The sequence below is a fragment of the Hibiscus syriacus genome, unplaced genomic scaffold (assembly GCF_006381635.1).
Source record: "Hibiscus syriacus cultivar Baekdansim isolate YM2019G1 unplaced genomic scaffold, ASM638163v2 tig00110174_pilon, whole genome shotgun sequence".
In the NCBI taxonomy this organism is placed as follows: Eukaryota; Viridiplantae; Streptophyta; class Magnoliopsida; order Malvales; family Malvaceae; genus Hibiscus; species Hibiscus syriacus.
In genome coordinates this window covers 3,137,851-3,152,391 of record NW_024062612.1, presented here as the reverse complement: position 1 = coordinate 3,152,391, position 14,541 = coordinate 3,137,851, and the positions used below count along the sequence as shown (strand labels likewise).

The following is a 14,541-nucleotide window of genomic DNA, read 5'->3' as shown; positions in this document are numbered from 1 at the left end:
GTTTCTTCTTTACTAATGAAAAAGGAAGAAAATACTGCGTATGGACTTGATCTTAAGAAATGGTGGTAGCAGACTAGACTATTGAAGAAGCAAAAAATGGGATCCAAAATCCTGCAAAAGCTTTAATACGAGCCAAAGATTTGATTGAATCTAAGGCATGGCGCGAAGCTAAGAAAGAGTTGAGGAAGAGTTGTTCATTGTTGAAGTAGGATACCAACGTAATGATTATCCTTTTCTCCATTGCAAATCTTTTTTCTTCCCTATTTCTGTGTTTGCTTTGATTTTGATTGGGTATTATAATGGTTTTTTAAACATCGCAGTTGGATTCTGCAGCTACGGATGAAAATGAATGTCAGGTTTTGCAGTGCTATAATAAGATTGTTTTAGCTCTCAGATATATTTTGTCAAAACTGTGAGTGAAGTTTTATAGTTTTCTTCGTTGTTCTCCGTGCTGTTGAAGTAAATTCCCAGCTAACTAAGGGATGAACATTATAATTGAATATACAAGATATTATTATAGTATATAAGTGTACTTTTTTTAAATTAGTTTTAAGTTTAATATCATAATATTAATGTGTTAAAAGATAAATGAGTTCTTATATTAATTTTATTACGATATAAACGATTCTTACACATTATAAATTTTAAAAATAAATCGAATCAAATTAGGTGATTAAAACGTAACAAATATCTAAGTTTAGTTATAGTTTTAGAAAAAATAATAGTTGAATGATCAAAATGAAATTAATATAATAAATGAGTAACTAAATATGTAATTTACTCTTACTTTTTTAACAGGGTTAACTATTTAAAACGAACGAAGTAGGAATTTAAACTTCTGATAACAAAACGTCCCGAAATATACTTTATAGGAATTCGGTCCGAATAATATATTTTAGGGGAAAGGGTAAATTAAATAAGTTTGGCATCTAACGACTGAGATTCTGCCGCCTTTCTCTTTTTAAAACGTGTAATTCTTTCAAGCTGTTTGGGATGCTTGAATTGCGTGCTTCCTTTGGCTGCTTCCCCATCATTTTTCTCTTCCTCCAGCAGCTTCTTCACTTCAACCCACACGTATCCATGAATTCTGAAAGTTTGACTTTATAGATTTAAGTTCATTCTGTTCAAACTATTTGTAATAAATTATATATATATATATATATATATCAAAATCAATATTTCATTTTTATTTTATAATCATTTAAAAAATTACTATATGTTGTTAATGAAATTTTCGGTTTTAATATTGTAATTTTTTAGATCTTAGAGTTTCTCATATCATAATAAACAAAATTAAAATTAATTTTAAAAAATTGAGAGTTTCTCATATCATAATATTTGTAAATTTTTTAGATCTTAGAGTTTGAATTGTAAATTTGATGCTGATGAAATGGATGGTAGAGACTACGAATGTGGTGGAAAGGTGATATGTTATTATCTCTATTTATTTATTTATTTATTTTTGTTTAGTTATCAAAAAAATAAAAAAAAATTAAAGAAAATAAATCTATAAAAGAAATGAATATGAAATATTATGTCAATAACTCGTTGTGTAATAATTTTTTTAATAAACATAATAGATTTTAAAATGGTTTATATAATAAAATATAATATAAATAATTATTTTATAATTAAATTTTAATAAAATTATTATTTACAATTAATATTAAAATATAAGAAAAACAAAGTAATAAACTGATATAATAATTGAAAAGATCCATTTTTCGCTGTTTTTCGAAAGAATGGGGAATTGAAATGATTAGGTTCGTTTGTATGTTTGGTCTAATTTCTATGCAAAATCAGTCTTTTTAGGCAATACTAATATTAGTAATTATTATTATTATTATTATTATTATTTATTTGGTCTAATTTCTATGCAAAATCAGTCTTTTTAGGCAATACTATTTTTATTTTTAGATAATATTTTATTAGTAATTATTATTATTATTATTATTATTATTTATTTCCAATCTAATGAGTCATGATTTAATCGAACACCGTTGCTGTCACCAGCTTTTGGACCCATCAAACGGCGGATCCTAAACTACCAAAAAATAAATAAAATTAAAATATCTATTTGTTTACTTATGGATTATGGCTTATTATACAATGTTGTGTTGGGACCCAAATTTTTCGTTACATTTGGCCAAACAAATTCCGAATGATTATTTGTTTTTTTCTTTTTTTATAAAAGTAAATTTAAAATAGAAAATATCTCAAATTATAATAAATATATACAATCACAATCGTAAATTAAGCACATAATAATAAGAAAAATTTTCTATAATCATTGAAACAAAACTAGTTACTTAAGGTCATATAAGAACCATATAAAGAAAAATTAAATCTTACCAAGAAACTCGAACAAAGATAGATACAAACAGATCTTTTCGCATCGGCAAACGAACCAGAAAAGGGATCAAACTATTGAAAGACCACCGATAAACTACAAAATCAGACTCGAACGACATGAAAATCTATCCACGAACGTGAATTATGTATCCAAATCTAATCCACCTATTTGTTAATCAAAGGCAATATAATGTTGAAGTATAATATATATGTTCTCTCTCTATTCCATTACCATATTCTTTTCCAAGAAACAGATTTAAATAATAATTATCATAATTTATTTTATTTTAAATTTCTAGATGAGTAAATTATACTATTAGTCACTCAATTGTAAAAAAAATCAGTTGGATCATTCAAATTCTAGAAACTTACAATATGGTATATTACGTTAATGTTAGTCACCCAATGATAAATTATGTTAGTGTCACGTGTTGATATCATATGGTAAGTCCAATGGTTGGGCAAAAATAAAAATAATAATGTCGCATCCAAGAAAAAAACCTTCCCAGACCTAACCATTACACTCAATTGTTTCTTTAGTTTAGCTAATGACAATTCCTATATTTTAGATCGAAAGTAGTGTTTAAATAAAACAAAAAAATTAAACTAAAATTATTTACATCAATTATATATAAAATATTAGTTTTTTTATAAGCAATATGGTTTCATATTGTGTATAATTCATGTTTTCTTCATTGTTTCTCTAGTCTATTAGTTTAAGTGTTGACTCTCAAATTTTGGATATTTGCATTTTTTAATATTAAACTTTTAAAATCTACAATACCATCACTAATTTTTTTAATTCATTTTTATTATGGTCAATATCCATTGGTGTTGCTAAAAAGGTTGATACGAAACATTAAAGTTATATTTTTTCCCCTAAAAATTCTATGTTTCTTATACTTAAGATTGGCATTGATAACTCTTTTTTCGTAATTTTTTGTCGTTGTTTAGTAGTTTCTTTGATTGAAAAGATTATTGAACTATCAACTAATTGTATTCATTTTTCTTTATTTTCATTGGTTCAAGTTCGTTGAAAAACCTTGCAATTCCTTCAAACTCCAATAGAAATGAAGCCTTAAAACTTTATGATTTAGCACTATCAATCATTGGATCAATTTAAAATTAAATTATATTAGAGTTATGATCAAATAAGACCTTCCTACCGTTAGAATTGATTGATGACCGCTCATTTAATTAGAAGCTCGCCAAGACCAAGATAGATAGCTTTCATTTTTTCTTATTATTTCTCTTATTTTTATTTGTTTCTTTACTTACTTTTGTTTTTGTTTATTGTTTACTGCTATTAGTGATTATAGATTACGATAGAATGAGATTGGTGATGGTGGCTCGGGCTTGATCTAGTCGTTGATGGTGGTTGTGACTTGTAACTGTGATATTTGTGACTTTGATGAAATGATTGTGATGAATAGCTTAGAGATCATGAAAATACGATGAAACTTTTGAGTATAGTAAGTGATTGTTTGTTTACTTCAGAATGATTAAGTGTTGAATGATTCAGAGGCTCTGTATAAATTAGCTCTGAATGCGACATGCTGTTTGATAATGACTCTGAATCATTCAGAATGTACTTTGATGTTGAATCATTCAACACTATTTTGCTGAATCAGTCAGTACTGAATCATCCAGAGGAGCGAAACAAACATGTTGAATGATGAACGGTTCAACATTCAACATTCAACGCTGAATGGTTTCATTCAGAGCCAAACAAACAACCCCTAAGTGTTATGTTTAAAGACAATAAAAAATCGGAAGAATATCAAACAATAACGAAGTATGCAAAAGGGTTTCGATGACATTACGACAACTACCTACTAGTATGAGAAACTTTAGGTTTTTAGGGGAAGAATATGCCTTTATCATTCCACGTTTATATTTTATAACATCAATTAACGATAGTGAATTTAATGAAAGTAAATTAAAATTTTGATGAACAGATACAAATGCCCTAAATTCTAAAGACCATTTATATTTCTACCCTTATTTTTATTACATATGATACAATTGTGAGAATTATTAAATGCTTACGAACCCCTATTTTATATAGATAATATGAAAATAAATTTTAAAATTAAGTAAACGTTCGGATTATTTATAAATTTATTTTATTTTAGACTTTGAAAACTTTATTTCATAAAATAAAACAATAAAGTAATTTTTTCATTACACGAAAAAAGTATTTACTTGATTAGTTTAATTATCTTTTTACCAAAAAAATTATTTCATAAAATAGTATTTAAAATTGTAAACTCTAATTTAATTTATTTATTTTTATCTTTTTAAACAATAATTTCAACCTAAAAATATAGATATTGTCAACAATTTCACAAATAAAATAATAGGGTGTAGTGGTTAAGAGTGAGAATTTTTTTCTCAAAAATCCGAGTTTGATTTTTAGATCAGATGTTATTGTTTTATTTTCACACCACGGTCAATTATATCATGACTTAAGTGATTTAATATATATATATATATATATATATATATATATATATATATTCCTAATCTAGAGGACCAAGTGTGACTTTTTTCTTTAATTATTGCACCCTTAAACTACGTTTATAAATTTTAATATATTCACATAAAATTGAATTTACTAAAAAATTAATATTACTTTTTGGTACAGAGTATCCAAGGGATGATCATGGTGAAGAAGTCGACACTGTAGCTGCATTTACTTAAATATGTTTATGTTATTAAAAAAATATTTTATTAATAAAAGGAATTATTGTTCCAGAAGAAAAGTCCAAATAAGTTTGTTGATCGGATAATAATACATTGTATATGAAAATTGACAAGTCTAATATAATGCAACATCGGCCCCATAATAAGTAGATTTTCTTCTTAACGGTGTTAGATGGATACAAATGGATGGTCCAATGTCATCTAAACAAATGAAAATGATATTATACGGAATAATTGTTTCAAATATTCATTTTCTAAAAAAGGGAGTAAAAGACAATAAATAAAAATAAAATAAGAGGGTGTTACTGAGAATAAAATTTGAAGAATTTAAAAAATTATATATTAATTTAAATATTTAAATTAATAAAATTATAAGCTATTTTGAGTTGGGTCATTTGAGTATAATACAGTATCAATTAATCATTTGAGTTATTAAACGTTATAAAATAACCACATATCATTGATTTTTAGACAATAATGACAATAATAATTAATAACATTTACAAAATAACAAATGAGTCCTTATTACATATTGTTATAACTTTATCCTAACTCTTAAACTTTAGCTTTCACTATTTAAATGTTATGCTAATTTATTCTCTCATATAATCCATTTTTTATTTCTTCTCCCCAGCACCATTTTCTTCCATCGTTTGCTATAAAATGAGTTATAACGTGAATGAAATTTGTATAATATTTAAATATTAAAAGTTAAAATTTTAGAATTAAGATCAAATTATAAGAATATTTAAAGACTAAGGACTAAATTTATCACTATACTAACATTATAACTGTCACGTCATCTTTCATCTAAAAATTAATGGTTGGTGACCATTTTATAATTTATGATAACTCAAGTGACCCAACTAAAATACCCTCATATCAAAGGATTATCTATATAGTTTATCCATCGGAAATTAAACTACAACTGATTTAAATTTTTGCATCTCTCCCATGGACCCCCCCCCCCCCCCAAAAAAATTTTTTTAAGGCAACTTGAGGCTAAAAATCCTATAGGGAAATAGGCCCTATAGCCTAGTTAACATTGATGGTGAGAAATATGAGGGAACATGTAGTTGCACCGCTTTCCTTAGCCAAACAATTTTTATTAACAAAATCCTCCTCTTTCGGAGTCTTTCCAACTATAGAATATCTTGTAGCACATTCTCATCCTAGGGAACATTTTAAAATTGTGTACAAATAATTATTTATAATATGGGTGTTTAATATTCGGTTTTAATTAAATTAACCGATCAAATTAAATTAGTTATGTTAATTCAGTTTAAAATCGATTAATTAACCGAATTAAACAAAATTATCAAATATTAAATATATTATATATATTAAATCTATATTTTAAGCTTAAACCCATTAAAAATTAACATCCAATTATTTTTTAATCACACTAAATTCATTAAATTATCAATACCTAATTAAATTTTAACCCAAATAAAAATATATATTTATTATAATCAAACTAATCTAATTAAAAAATTATAAAAAATTGATTAATTCAGATAACCAACCGAAATAACCGAACTTTGTTCGGTTTGGTTAATATTTTCAAAAAAAAGTTCAATTCGGTAAACGGTTAATTTTTTTTTGTTAATGGTCATTCGATTCGGTCGGTAGCTGAATTAACCTTTTGAACACCCCTAATTTATAATAATAACAGTCCCACAAATCGAGTGTCCTCAGTCGTAAGCGAATTATTATTATTTTTGAGATTTCAAATTCGAACACCATGAATGTGAGGTTTGAGTATTCAATATCAAATTATTGAAAGCTATCTTTAAACAGATGTTGTCATGTATTTATCTCAAATTAATAAAAAAATAATAATAACAACAATCAAAATATTAAGTAATTTTAATCAAATATGTTTTTAATCATTACTGTGGCGTGATATTTATTTATCAAAATAAAATTTAAATCATAAATGTGTGTTCATATTTTTGTATATGTTATTTTTTATAAAAATTGTAACAGATTCAAAAATAGATGTTATTTTTAAAACAAGTATACATAAATATCGTGTTTAAAAATAATATTTTTAGATATTTTAAAATTATTATAAAATAATATTTATTTATATATTTTTTAATAAATTAACAATATATACTCTACAACACTACTATAATTGCTTGAATATAATATTTTATGTTACTATTAAAGTCAATTAATGAGTCGTTAAAAATAAATTTTTTTGATAGTGGTACATTAATATAAAGAACATATCAGCTTAGCATTTAGGGGGTGTTTGGTTCAAGGAATGTGGGATTCCCATGGGATGGGAATCCCACATTCCCATGTTTGGTTGGTCGGGAATCTCATTCCCGGTAATGTTTTATTACCAATAGTAGATTTTTTGGGGTATATTACCGGGAATGTCATTACCTCCCTTCCCTTAGGTATTGTAACATTACCGGCGTTTTGGACTAAAATGCCCTTAAATTTTTATTTTTTTCAAAAATATCCTTCTTCTGTCATTAAATAATAAAAATTCTACGAATGTTAAATTACAAATTTATCCTTAAATTATTTTAGATTTACAAAAAAAGTCTATAATTAAAATTTTATATGAAATTTAGGGGTTAAATTTTTTTTTACCCTTTCATTAAACATTTTTTATATTTTTAATTTTGTAAAAAAATTATATAAATATTATGAATTTAATTTTTTAAAGAAAATATATAAATATTTTACAATTTGTAATATTATACAAATATATAATAAGGACAATTTGGTCAAATATACATTCCAATAATCTTTTATTCCTTTGACCAAATACGGTAATCTTACATTCCTGCTAAACCAACCAAACACAAAATACAACATTCCCAGTAATCCTATTCCCTGGTAATCTTTTATTCCCACTGGTAATCTTATATTCCGTGAACCAAACGCACCCTTATGGTACTGTGAGGGTAGTACCTAGAGCTTTTTAGGGATTAGGGTCTAGAAAGGAAAAGTGTATCCATTGAAATCTGTGTAAGGGCATAATCTCTCTTTTCATGATTATGGGTTTGATTAACAACAATTTCATTTCCTTTATGCAATTCCATACTGATCAAAGACCTTACTTCATCATGTTCCAAGTGGCAGCTTGTCACATGTTTGTAAAATTCAGTAGGTTCAAGTTGAGTTAAATCTTAAATCCCAAAAATATCCAAACACAACCGAACTGAAAAGCTTGTTCAGTAAAATGAAGCATATATAAATCTGATTTCAGTTGGTTATGAGTACTGTAAATAATAGACAAAGAATTTTTGTTACCATGACCGGGATCCATGAATGCAGCTCAACTCAATCCTTTGTGAGTCGAAGCCATTCTTGTACAGCATATCTTAAGCCATTGACTTTAATGAACACCCCACTTTCAAATATATTTAGAACTGGTCTCTTTCTTGAGATGTTAAGCAATGAATGTTGTTTCACGACTGACAATTTTCTCTTCAAAGTTGGCCAGCTGTTATTTAATGTTGGTTATGGTTTAAGTGACCATTGTGCAAGATGTTATAGTTTCGGCTTATGGTCCAGTCAAGGCTGTAAAGGCAAGAGAATAACTTTTTGATGGGTTAGGGACCCTTTACGGTTAGAAACTTGTCTATAGATTGGTAAAGCATTGCGACCGCCTCTGCCTTGGTGGCCTAACGCCTGCCTTAGGGCCACTTGAATTCCTGTTCAGTAAAATCTCAGAGATAAGTTTGGGATTTTCAATAATAACTCATGCTCCATTTGATAGGTCAAAACTTTATGGATTTAAGTCACGTTCTTGGCTGATGATTTATTTTTAAATTTTCAAGTTGTTTTCGTTTGACCTTTTACTGTTGGTTTTAAGTGTGTTCAGAGACTAGTTGGCAGCTTGTCAGCTGAATTTGCTGCAACATAATTGAACTTTTGTGGTAAATACTAAAACAGGCCTGCTGACATTCCAAACCATAAATATTGTTTAGGCTAGGTCCATTAATGATCGATTGTTTATAATTTCTGCCATTCAGCCCCCTTGGGTTAAAGGACTATCCTTTGCATTAAGGTTTTTGGATGACATCTGTAAGACTATATTTTTTTTATTAATTTACATAAGTATATCTTGTTTTTTTCCCACCACATTTCAGTTTTAGGTATATACAGAAAAAGATTGCATTTACCATGTGTATCACGCTCTCAATTGGATATCTTGAAAAATACAGAAATTTTCGGGTATATTTGCTTTTCTTATTTTCTGTTAACTAACTTTTAACTGTTGCCGGTAAGATACGTACATGATTTTTTTACCTCTCTTATCTCCTCTTACTGTATTGTTATAACTTTGCTACAAGTTCCATTATTTTCATAAATTTGGAGGAAGACTGTGTAGATCTTACGGTTGAGATGACAGTTATCAGATCTATCTGTAGTATGATTGATTGATGATAATATTTCTCTGTCCCTAGGATTTTTTTTTGCAGGTGCCGTGCAAATGGAGACCAGAAAAAGGTTACGTCGGCTACGCTTCAGACTTGTTTTTTCATCTCAATTAAGGTTTTTGTATTATTTATTTTAACTAATTACGGATTAAGTCCATAAAGTTAATTTATTTATCTGTGATTGGTAACTTGTACTGCTGCTGTTGTTGAAGTGTACAATGTTCGGAACTGAAATCGAAACCTTATGGGGCCACCAATATGTATTACCTTAGAAAGTTTTTTAATATGATAAGCCAATTTATTTTGATGCTAAACTTGTACTTTATTTCTACAAACAAATGTTAGCTCCCCAACAAATACAAATTTGGCATTTTCATCTTTGTTTGCGGTTTGCACTGTATACTTTATAATTTGTCATAGATATATAAATATGAGATGATGATTGGGGTTGGGTTTGCATGACCATGGATGAAAGGCAAACCCAACCAGTTACTAATCTAATCTAAAGCAAGCAAGAAGAAACTCATAATGGGCCTTACATGTCCCAAGAAGGAACCCATGAAACATACGAGCGTTGTTTTCCATCTTTGATGGGTCGGTAATCTTGTTTCAGTTCAGAACTTTGAATCACTTGATTTCCATCTTTATTGGTCTAATAATTCAGAATCTGGTTCAACTGTTGATAGCAACCCCGCAAGGTGAAAGCTAGGGAAGTGATCTTCTTTGGACATGAATCTGAAGCAGTAGTTGATGCTGGAGAAGATGGAGACAACAATGATAATGGGGGGTATGGACAAGGGGAGGAGGAAGAAGAAGACCCTTCTTACGGCCAAGATGATGTGAACAATTCAAATGACCCAAATCTTTTGAACTTTATAATTTTTTGTTACCCTAAACTATTAACAAAGTTTTTTGTTTATATTTTTTAAGGAACGAGTTCATATATTCTAATCTAATAACCCTCGGAAATTGATATTCTTCAAATATTGCTTAACTATGAAACCAAATAATTTCCTGCATTACAAGGTATTCACATAAAGCTCTTAACAAGCAATATATGAAGCAATGTATCAAATGATTAGCAGTAACGCAAATAAAATCCGGTTTAAATAATTATAGGATTGCCACAAAATCAATCTAAAGAGGAGACCGTTGGTACCTCTCCTATATAGTTGTTCAACATTCACATCTAGAGACTGCATTCTTCTATTGCTAATATTTATATTTAGGTAACATCAGTTTGATGCTTTCAGGTACGACGGTATTAATGCTTGAGCTATGAACCACGTAATCTAGTTCATTCTATCTAGCAGAAAAGCTAACCCAAAATTTAGAGCTATCACTCGTGTATTCAGATTCTCAAGTCAGACATTAAAGATTATCATTCCAGGACAAAGAAATATATGTAAAGCTATTGAAAGTACAACTTAGCTCGTGTCACATGAAATTTTTCTCCACGATCTTTATCAACTCCTCCAGCTTTTGGATTATCTTTGGATTCATCAAATCTCTAGCTTCCCTTAAGAGAGTGCCTTCTTGGCTGAAATTATAAGCATCCACCACAGCTCTCATCATGGTATGGAGCTTCTCCGGGGTCCTGAAATTTCATTATGATGAGTTAAACAAAGGCACATAATTATCCAACAACGAGGATAATACAAAAATCAAGCGATATTATGTTTACGTAAATGGCAAGCAACCCGTTATTAATGCCATCAATTTCAGGGGTTAGTACCAACCCAACTTATGATTTGCACTTGAATATTAATGAATCATTCCACATTTTCCCTTGGAAAAAACAATTTAAAAACTCTCGCAAGGTGAGTTTCTTTAAAAGAAAAAAGAACAGGGCACCGAAGGTGGAAAACTGACTTGGAAGATTAGGCCAATGCATTGCAAAGCCCAATTCCTAGATGGTACTAAATTTTGACAAAAATTAAGTCAGAGCAAGAGACATACGTGTAAAGGTTGTCCACATCCACCCCTTCAAGTTCTTCTCCGGGTGTAAACGCATCATTTAACGCACACAGTCGCTCCTCGGGATCCTCAATCGTAAGAAGATACTTCACAATCCTAATCTCTTTTGGTAGGAGCCTCTGTAGATTACCCCTAGCAGTCATATACAAGTGGTACAATATGTCTTTTACCTGGAATTGAGAAAATAGGTGTCATAAGATATTTTAAAGCATTGATCTGAGATACGTGCTAATTTATCATAACATTCAATTTTTTTCAAAAACTATTGGCTGCAAGTGCTCAAATGAGCAATCCTATCGAAAATTTGAATGCACAACACAGAAAACAAAAAGAAAAATAAGAGGGTAAAGGTTCATAATTCAGGCAGCCAATATTGCTTTTCAAAAGTTATACATCAGTTGGCTTCCCACAAATGACTATATGATTCCACCTCCTGAAACCAATTAAGCTTTTTATCGATCTCCCATTTTCTTTAAGATAGAGTGAATAAAAAACTAAAATTATTGGCCATTGGAGAATTTTCTTCCCTGAATCTGATTGTCATTCCATTAATTTATAAGATCATCACAGGGTTCTTTCTTTGTGCAGTCACGAAGTCATAAAAAAACACTACATATGGTTCATTCATCCTAAGATTATACAGAAGCAGGAGGGTTTTTCCTCCCTGAAATCAGCAACAGTACCTCGTCTTTTGTCATGTTAGATTCCTTGACAGCTGACCAAGCTTTAGTGATCATTAGCATCAATGCTGAATCTAGTTGATTTTTCTCAGCCAAACTATCAATTTTTCTGCAAGCAACATCTATAGAAGGAGAATTGATAATATCTTGGAATTTCAACTCTGCTGCATTAATTGCCTCAATGTTTTCAGCAGCAGTATCATAAGCTTGTACAGCAGCCAAGCAAGTGTTCCCAAGCTTTGCCACAGCTATCATATATAAACAAATAAATTAAAAAGCAAGCTCTGGAAGGCATAAGGTAACAAGTACATTAACCAAATACTCCGATCTCAGGCCATAAAAACCCACCACACAGCTTATTTTCAGGCATATAAATTTATACCGACACACACTAAAAATCTGTACTACTAATTATCAATTAGTTTGGTTAACTAAATGATTTGATCATACGGCCTTACCATTTTGTTCAGTTGGATTGTCATAATATGATTCTGCTACAGTATGGATATGTACAAAGAATTCTTTCGTAAAATCTTTACGACGTTTGGCAACAATTTCATTAATCTCCAACGGTGCACCCATGATCACTTCAAGAAGTTCATTGTGTCTTTGCACATCTTCATCAATCTGTATAAAAGGAATCGCCAAGACATCATCACCAACTTGAAAATAAGAGCAGTATGCATCAGACCTGCCTCGATTATTAACTATTGCAAATATATCTATGTAGAATTAACATTCCATCCAAAGGTATAAGAAGTTTGATTCCTAGGAATCTTCATTGCACATGTATATGCTGATATGCTCAGCATGTGAGAACTGTAGAAGCAGGCAGATTTCTCTCCCTCATTGCTTCTCTCTATAAGTCCAAATGTAGGAGGGTGTTAACCAGAAAGTTTAAATACAAATAATCGATCTAGAATCAGCAATGTGCAGCTGCACAATTCTCCAGATACAATATCTCATACAAAAATCTACAATAACAGAACTTTTTTTTTTTGAAAACAGGTACTGCCTGAAAAAGATCATTATAAATCAAATAACCGACCTCTTTTAATTTTCTTCCAAGTCGAAGAAGCTTATGCTTCATTCCGGGATCACCTTCAAGCTCAGCTCGATCCTGACAACGTTGAAAGAAATGAGGTTGGATGTTGTTCCATTCCATACTAAAAGTAAGTAATCTTCTCCAATCTGTTGGTGTGGGCTTGTCAACCAAGAAAACCTCAATTAACTTGTCACAAACTCTGATCATTTTATTGATATCAGACCCCTCAACACTACCTTCACTCTCACTGTCCCCATCTCTGGTGACCTCATCATTAATAGGCAAGGAACCAGCAGAATCCGGGCTTGAAACCTTCTTTTCATCACAATTATCTGACACCACAGTTTTGTCGCCTACAACAGCGGCAAGAGAGAACTGCTGCCTCCGCCTCACCAGATTAACACCCAATGCAGCGCAACCTGCTATTTATCAGTTAATACAATTATCCTAAAAATAATATATGTATCTTTACAAGAAACAATGCTTTCCCAAATCATCATCTAACAAAAGTTCCCAATTTTCTTACTTGAAACTTTTAAACTAAAAGGACTTAAACAAAATAAAAAGAAACTTGATATAAGTTAAAAAAACCAAAACATACCCAATAAGACCAGGGACTATACAAATGAACAAACAAAAACATCGAGCTAATCATCATAGAATACTTCAGCTTTAGCACTTAATTACCACTATTATTAATGTTTCAAGGTTTAACCATCATTTACACAGGACAACGCAAGAAAGAGAGATAAAAACAGATAAGGAATCATTATATTAATAATATTCAGTTGCAAATTATAAGTAAAAGAATTAACTTACTTGAGAACGTTGAAGAGAGACAACGAATCCGAGATGAATTTGAACTTTTACCGGAAGAAAGTGATGCTAAAGAAGATCCATGACTTGTAGCTTTAGAAGATTTTAATCTCACAGGACACAAAGAAGAAGCTTGAAAATTTAAACAAGCCAATTCCATGGGAAAATAATTAACGGGGATAATTTGTGAAGGTTTTGGGAGGGTTCTGGAATAAGGTTTTAGACCGGCAAAAGAAGAGTGATATTTGAAAGACTTCGTTGTTGTAACTTGCAAGCTATAAATTTTGGGATAAACTATTCTACTGACCACCCAACTATAGCCTCTTTTCATTTTGACCATCATTTTTAAATTTTTGTCAATTGTGCTATCTAATTGTTGAGTCAATCGAACCAATTTTTTATGGAAGCCTTTTGCAAGAAAATGAAAAATTAGACACAAGAAATTTTAGAGTGGTTCAACTTCCTCAATAAAGTTTATATCCACTACCTTAGCTTCCACACTAACGATTTCAACAAATTCACTAATTTGTTCAAACCTTTTAGGACATGGTGTAAC

The 14,541-nt window shown here is 29.8% G+C and overlaps 1 protein-coding gene across 1 annotated transcript; it reads right to left on the bottom strand.

Annotated features, from left to right (window-relative positions):
• Positions 1–10,799: 10,799 nt before the first annotated feature.
• On the bottom strand, positions 10,800–14,202 carry LOC120216929 (uncharacterized protein At4g37920-like). Its single transcript, XM_039214205.1, has 6 exons — positions 13,989–14,202; positions 13,173–13,588; positions 12,583–12,751; positions 12,128–12,372; positions 11,427–11,614; positions 10,800–11,064 (listed from the first exon to the last, which is right to left on the bottom strand). Exons 1-6 carry the CDS (start codon positions 14,143–14,145, stop codon positions 10,905–10,907), a joined length of 1,335 nt encoding a protein of 444 aa, XP_039070136.1. The 5' UTR covers positions 14,146–14,202; the 3' UTR covers positions 10,800–10,904.
• Positions 14,203–14,541: the final 339 nt, after the last annotated feature.

Bases quoted from the DNA above. Each gene is read 5' to 3' on its own strand.
- LOC120216929 (XM_039214205.1), bottom strand. From the start codon at position 14,145: ATGGAATTGGCTTGTTTAAATTTTCAAGCTTCTTCTTTGTGTCCTGTG. The intron at 11,615-12,127 runs GTACTGTTGCTG...TCTCAATTCCAG, and splicing joins CTAACATGACAAAAGACGAG to GTAAAAGACATATTGTACCA. The intron at 11,065-11,426 runs GTATGTCTCTTG...ATGAAATTTCAG, and splicing joins GATGTGGACAACCTTTACAC to GACCCCGGAGAAGCTCCATA.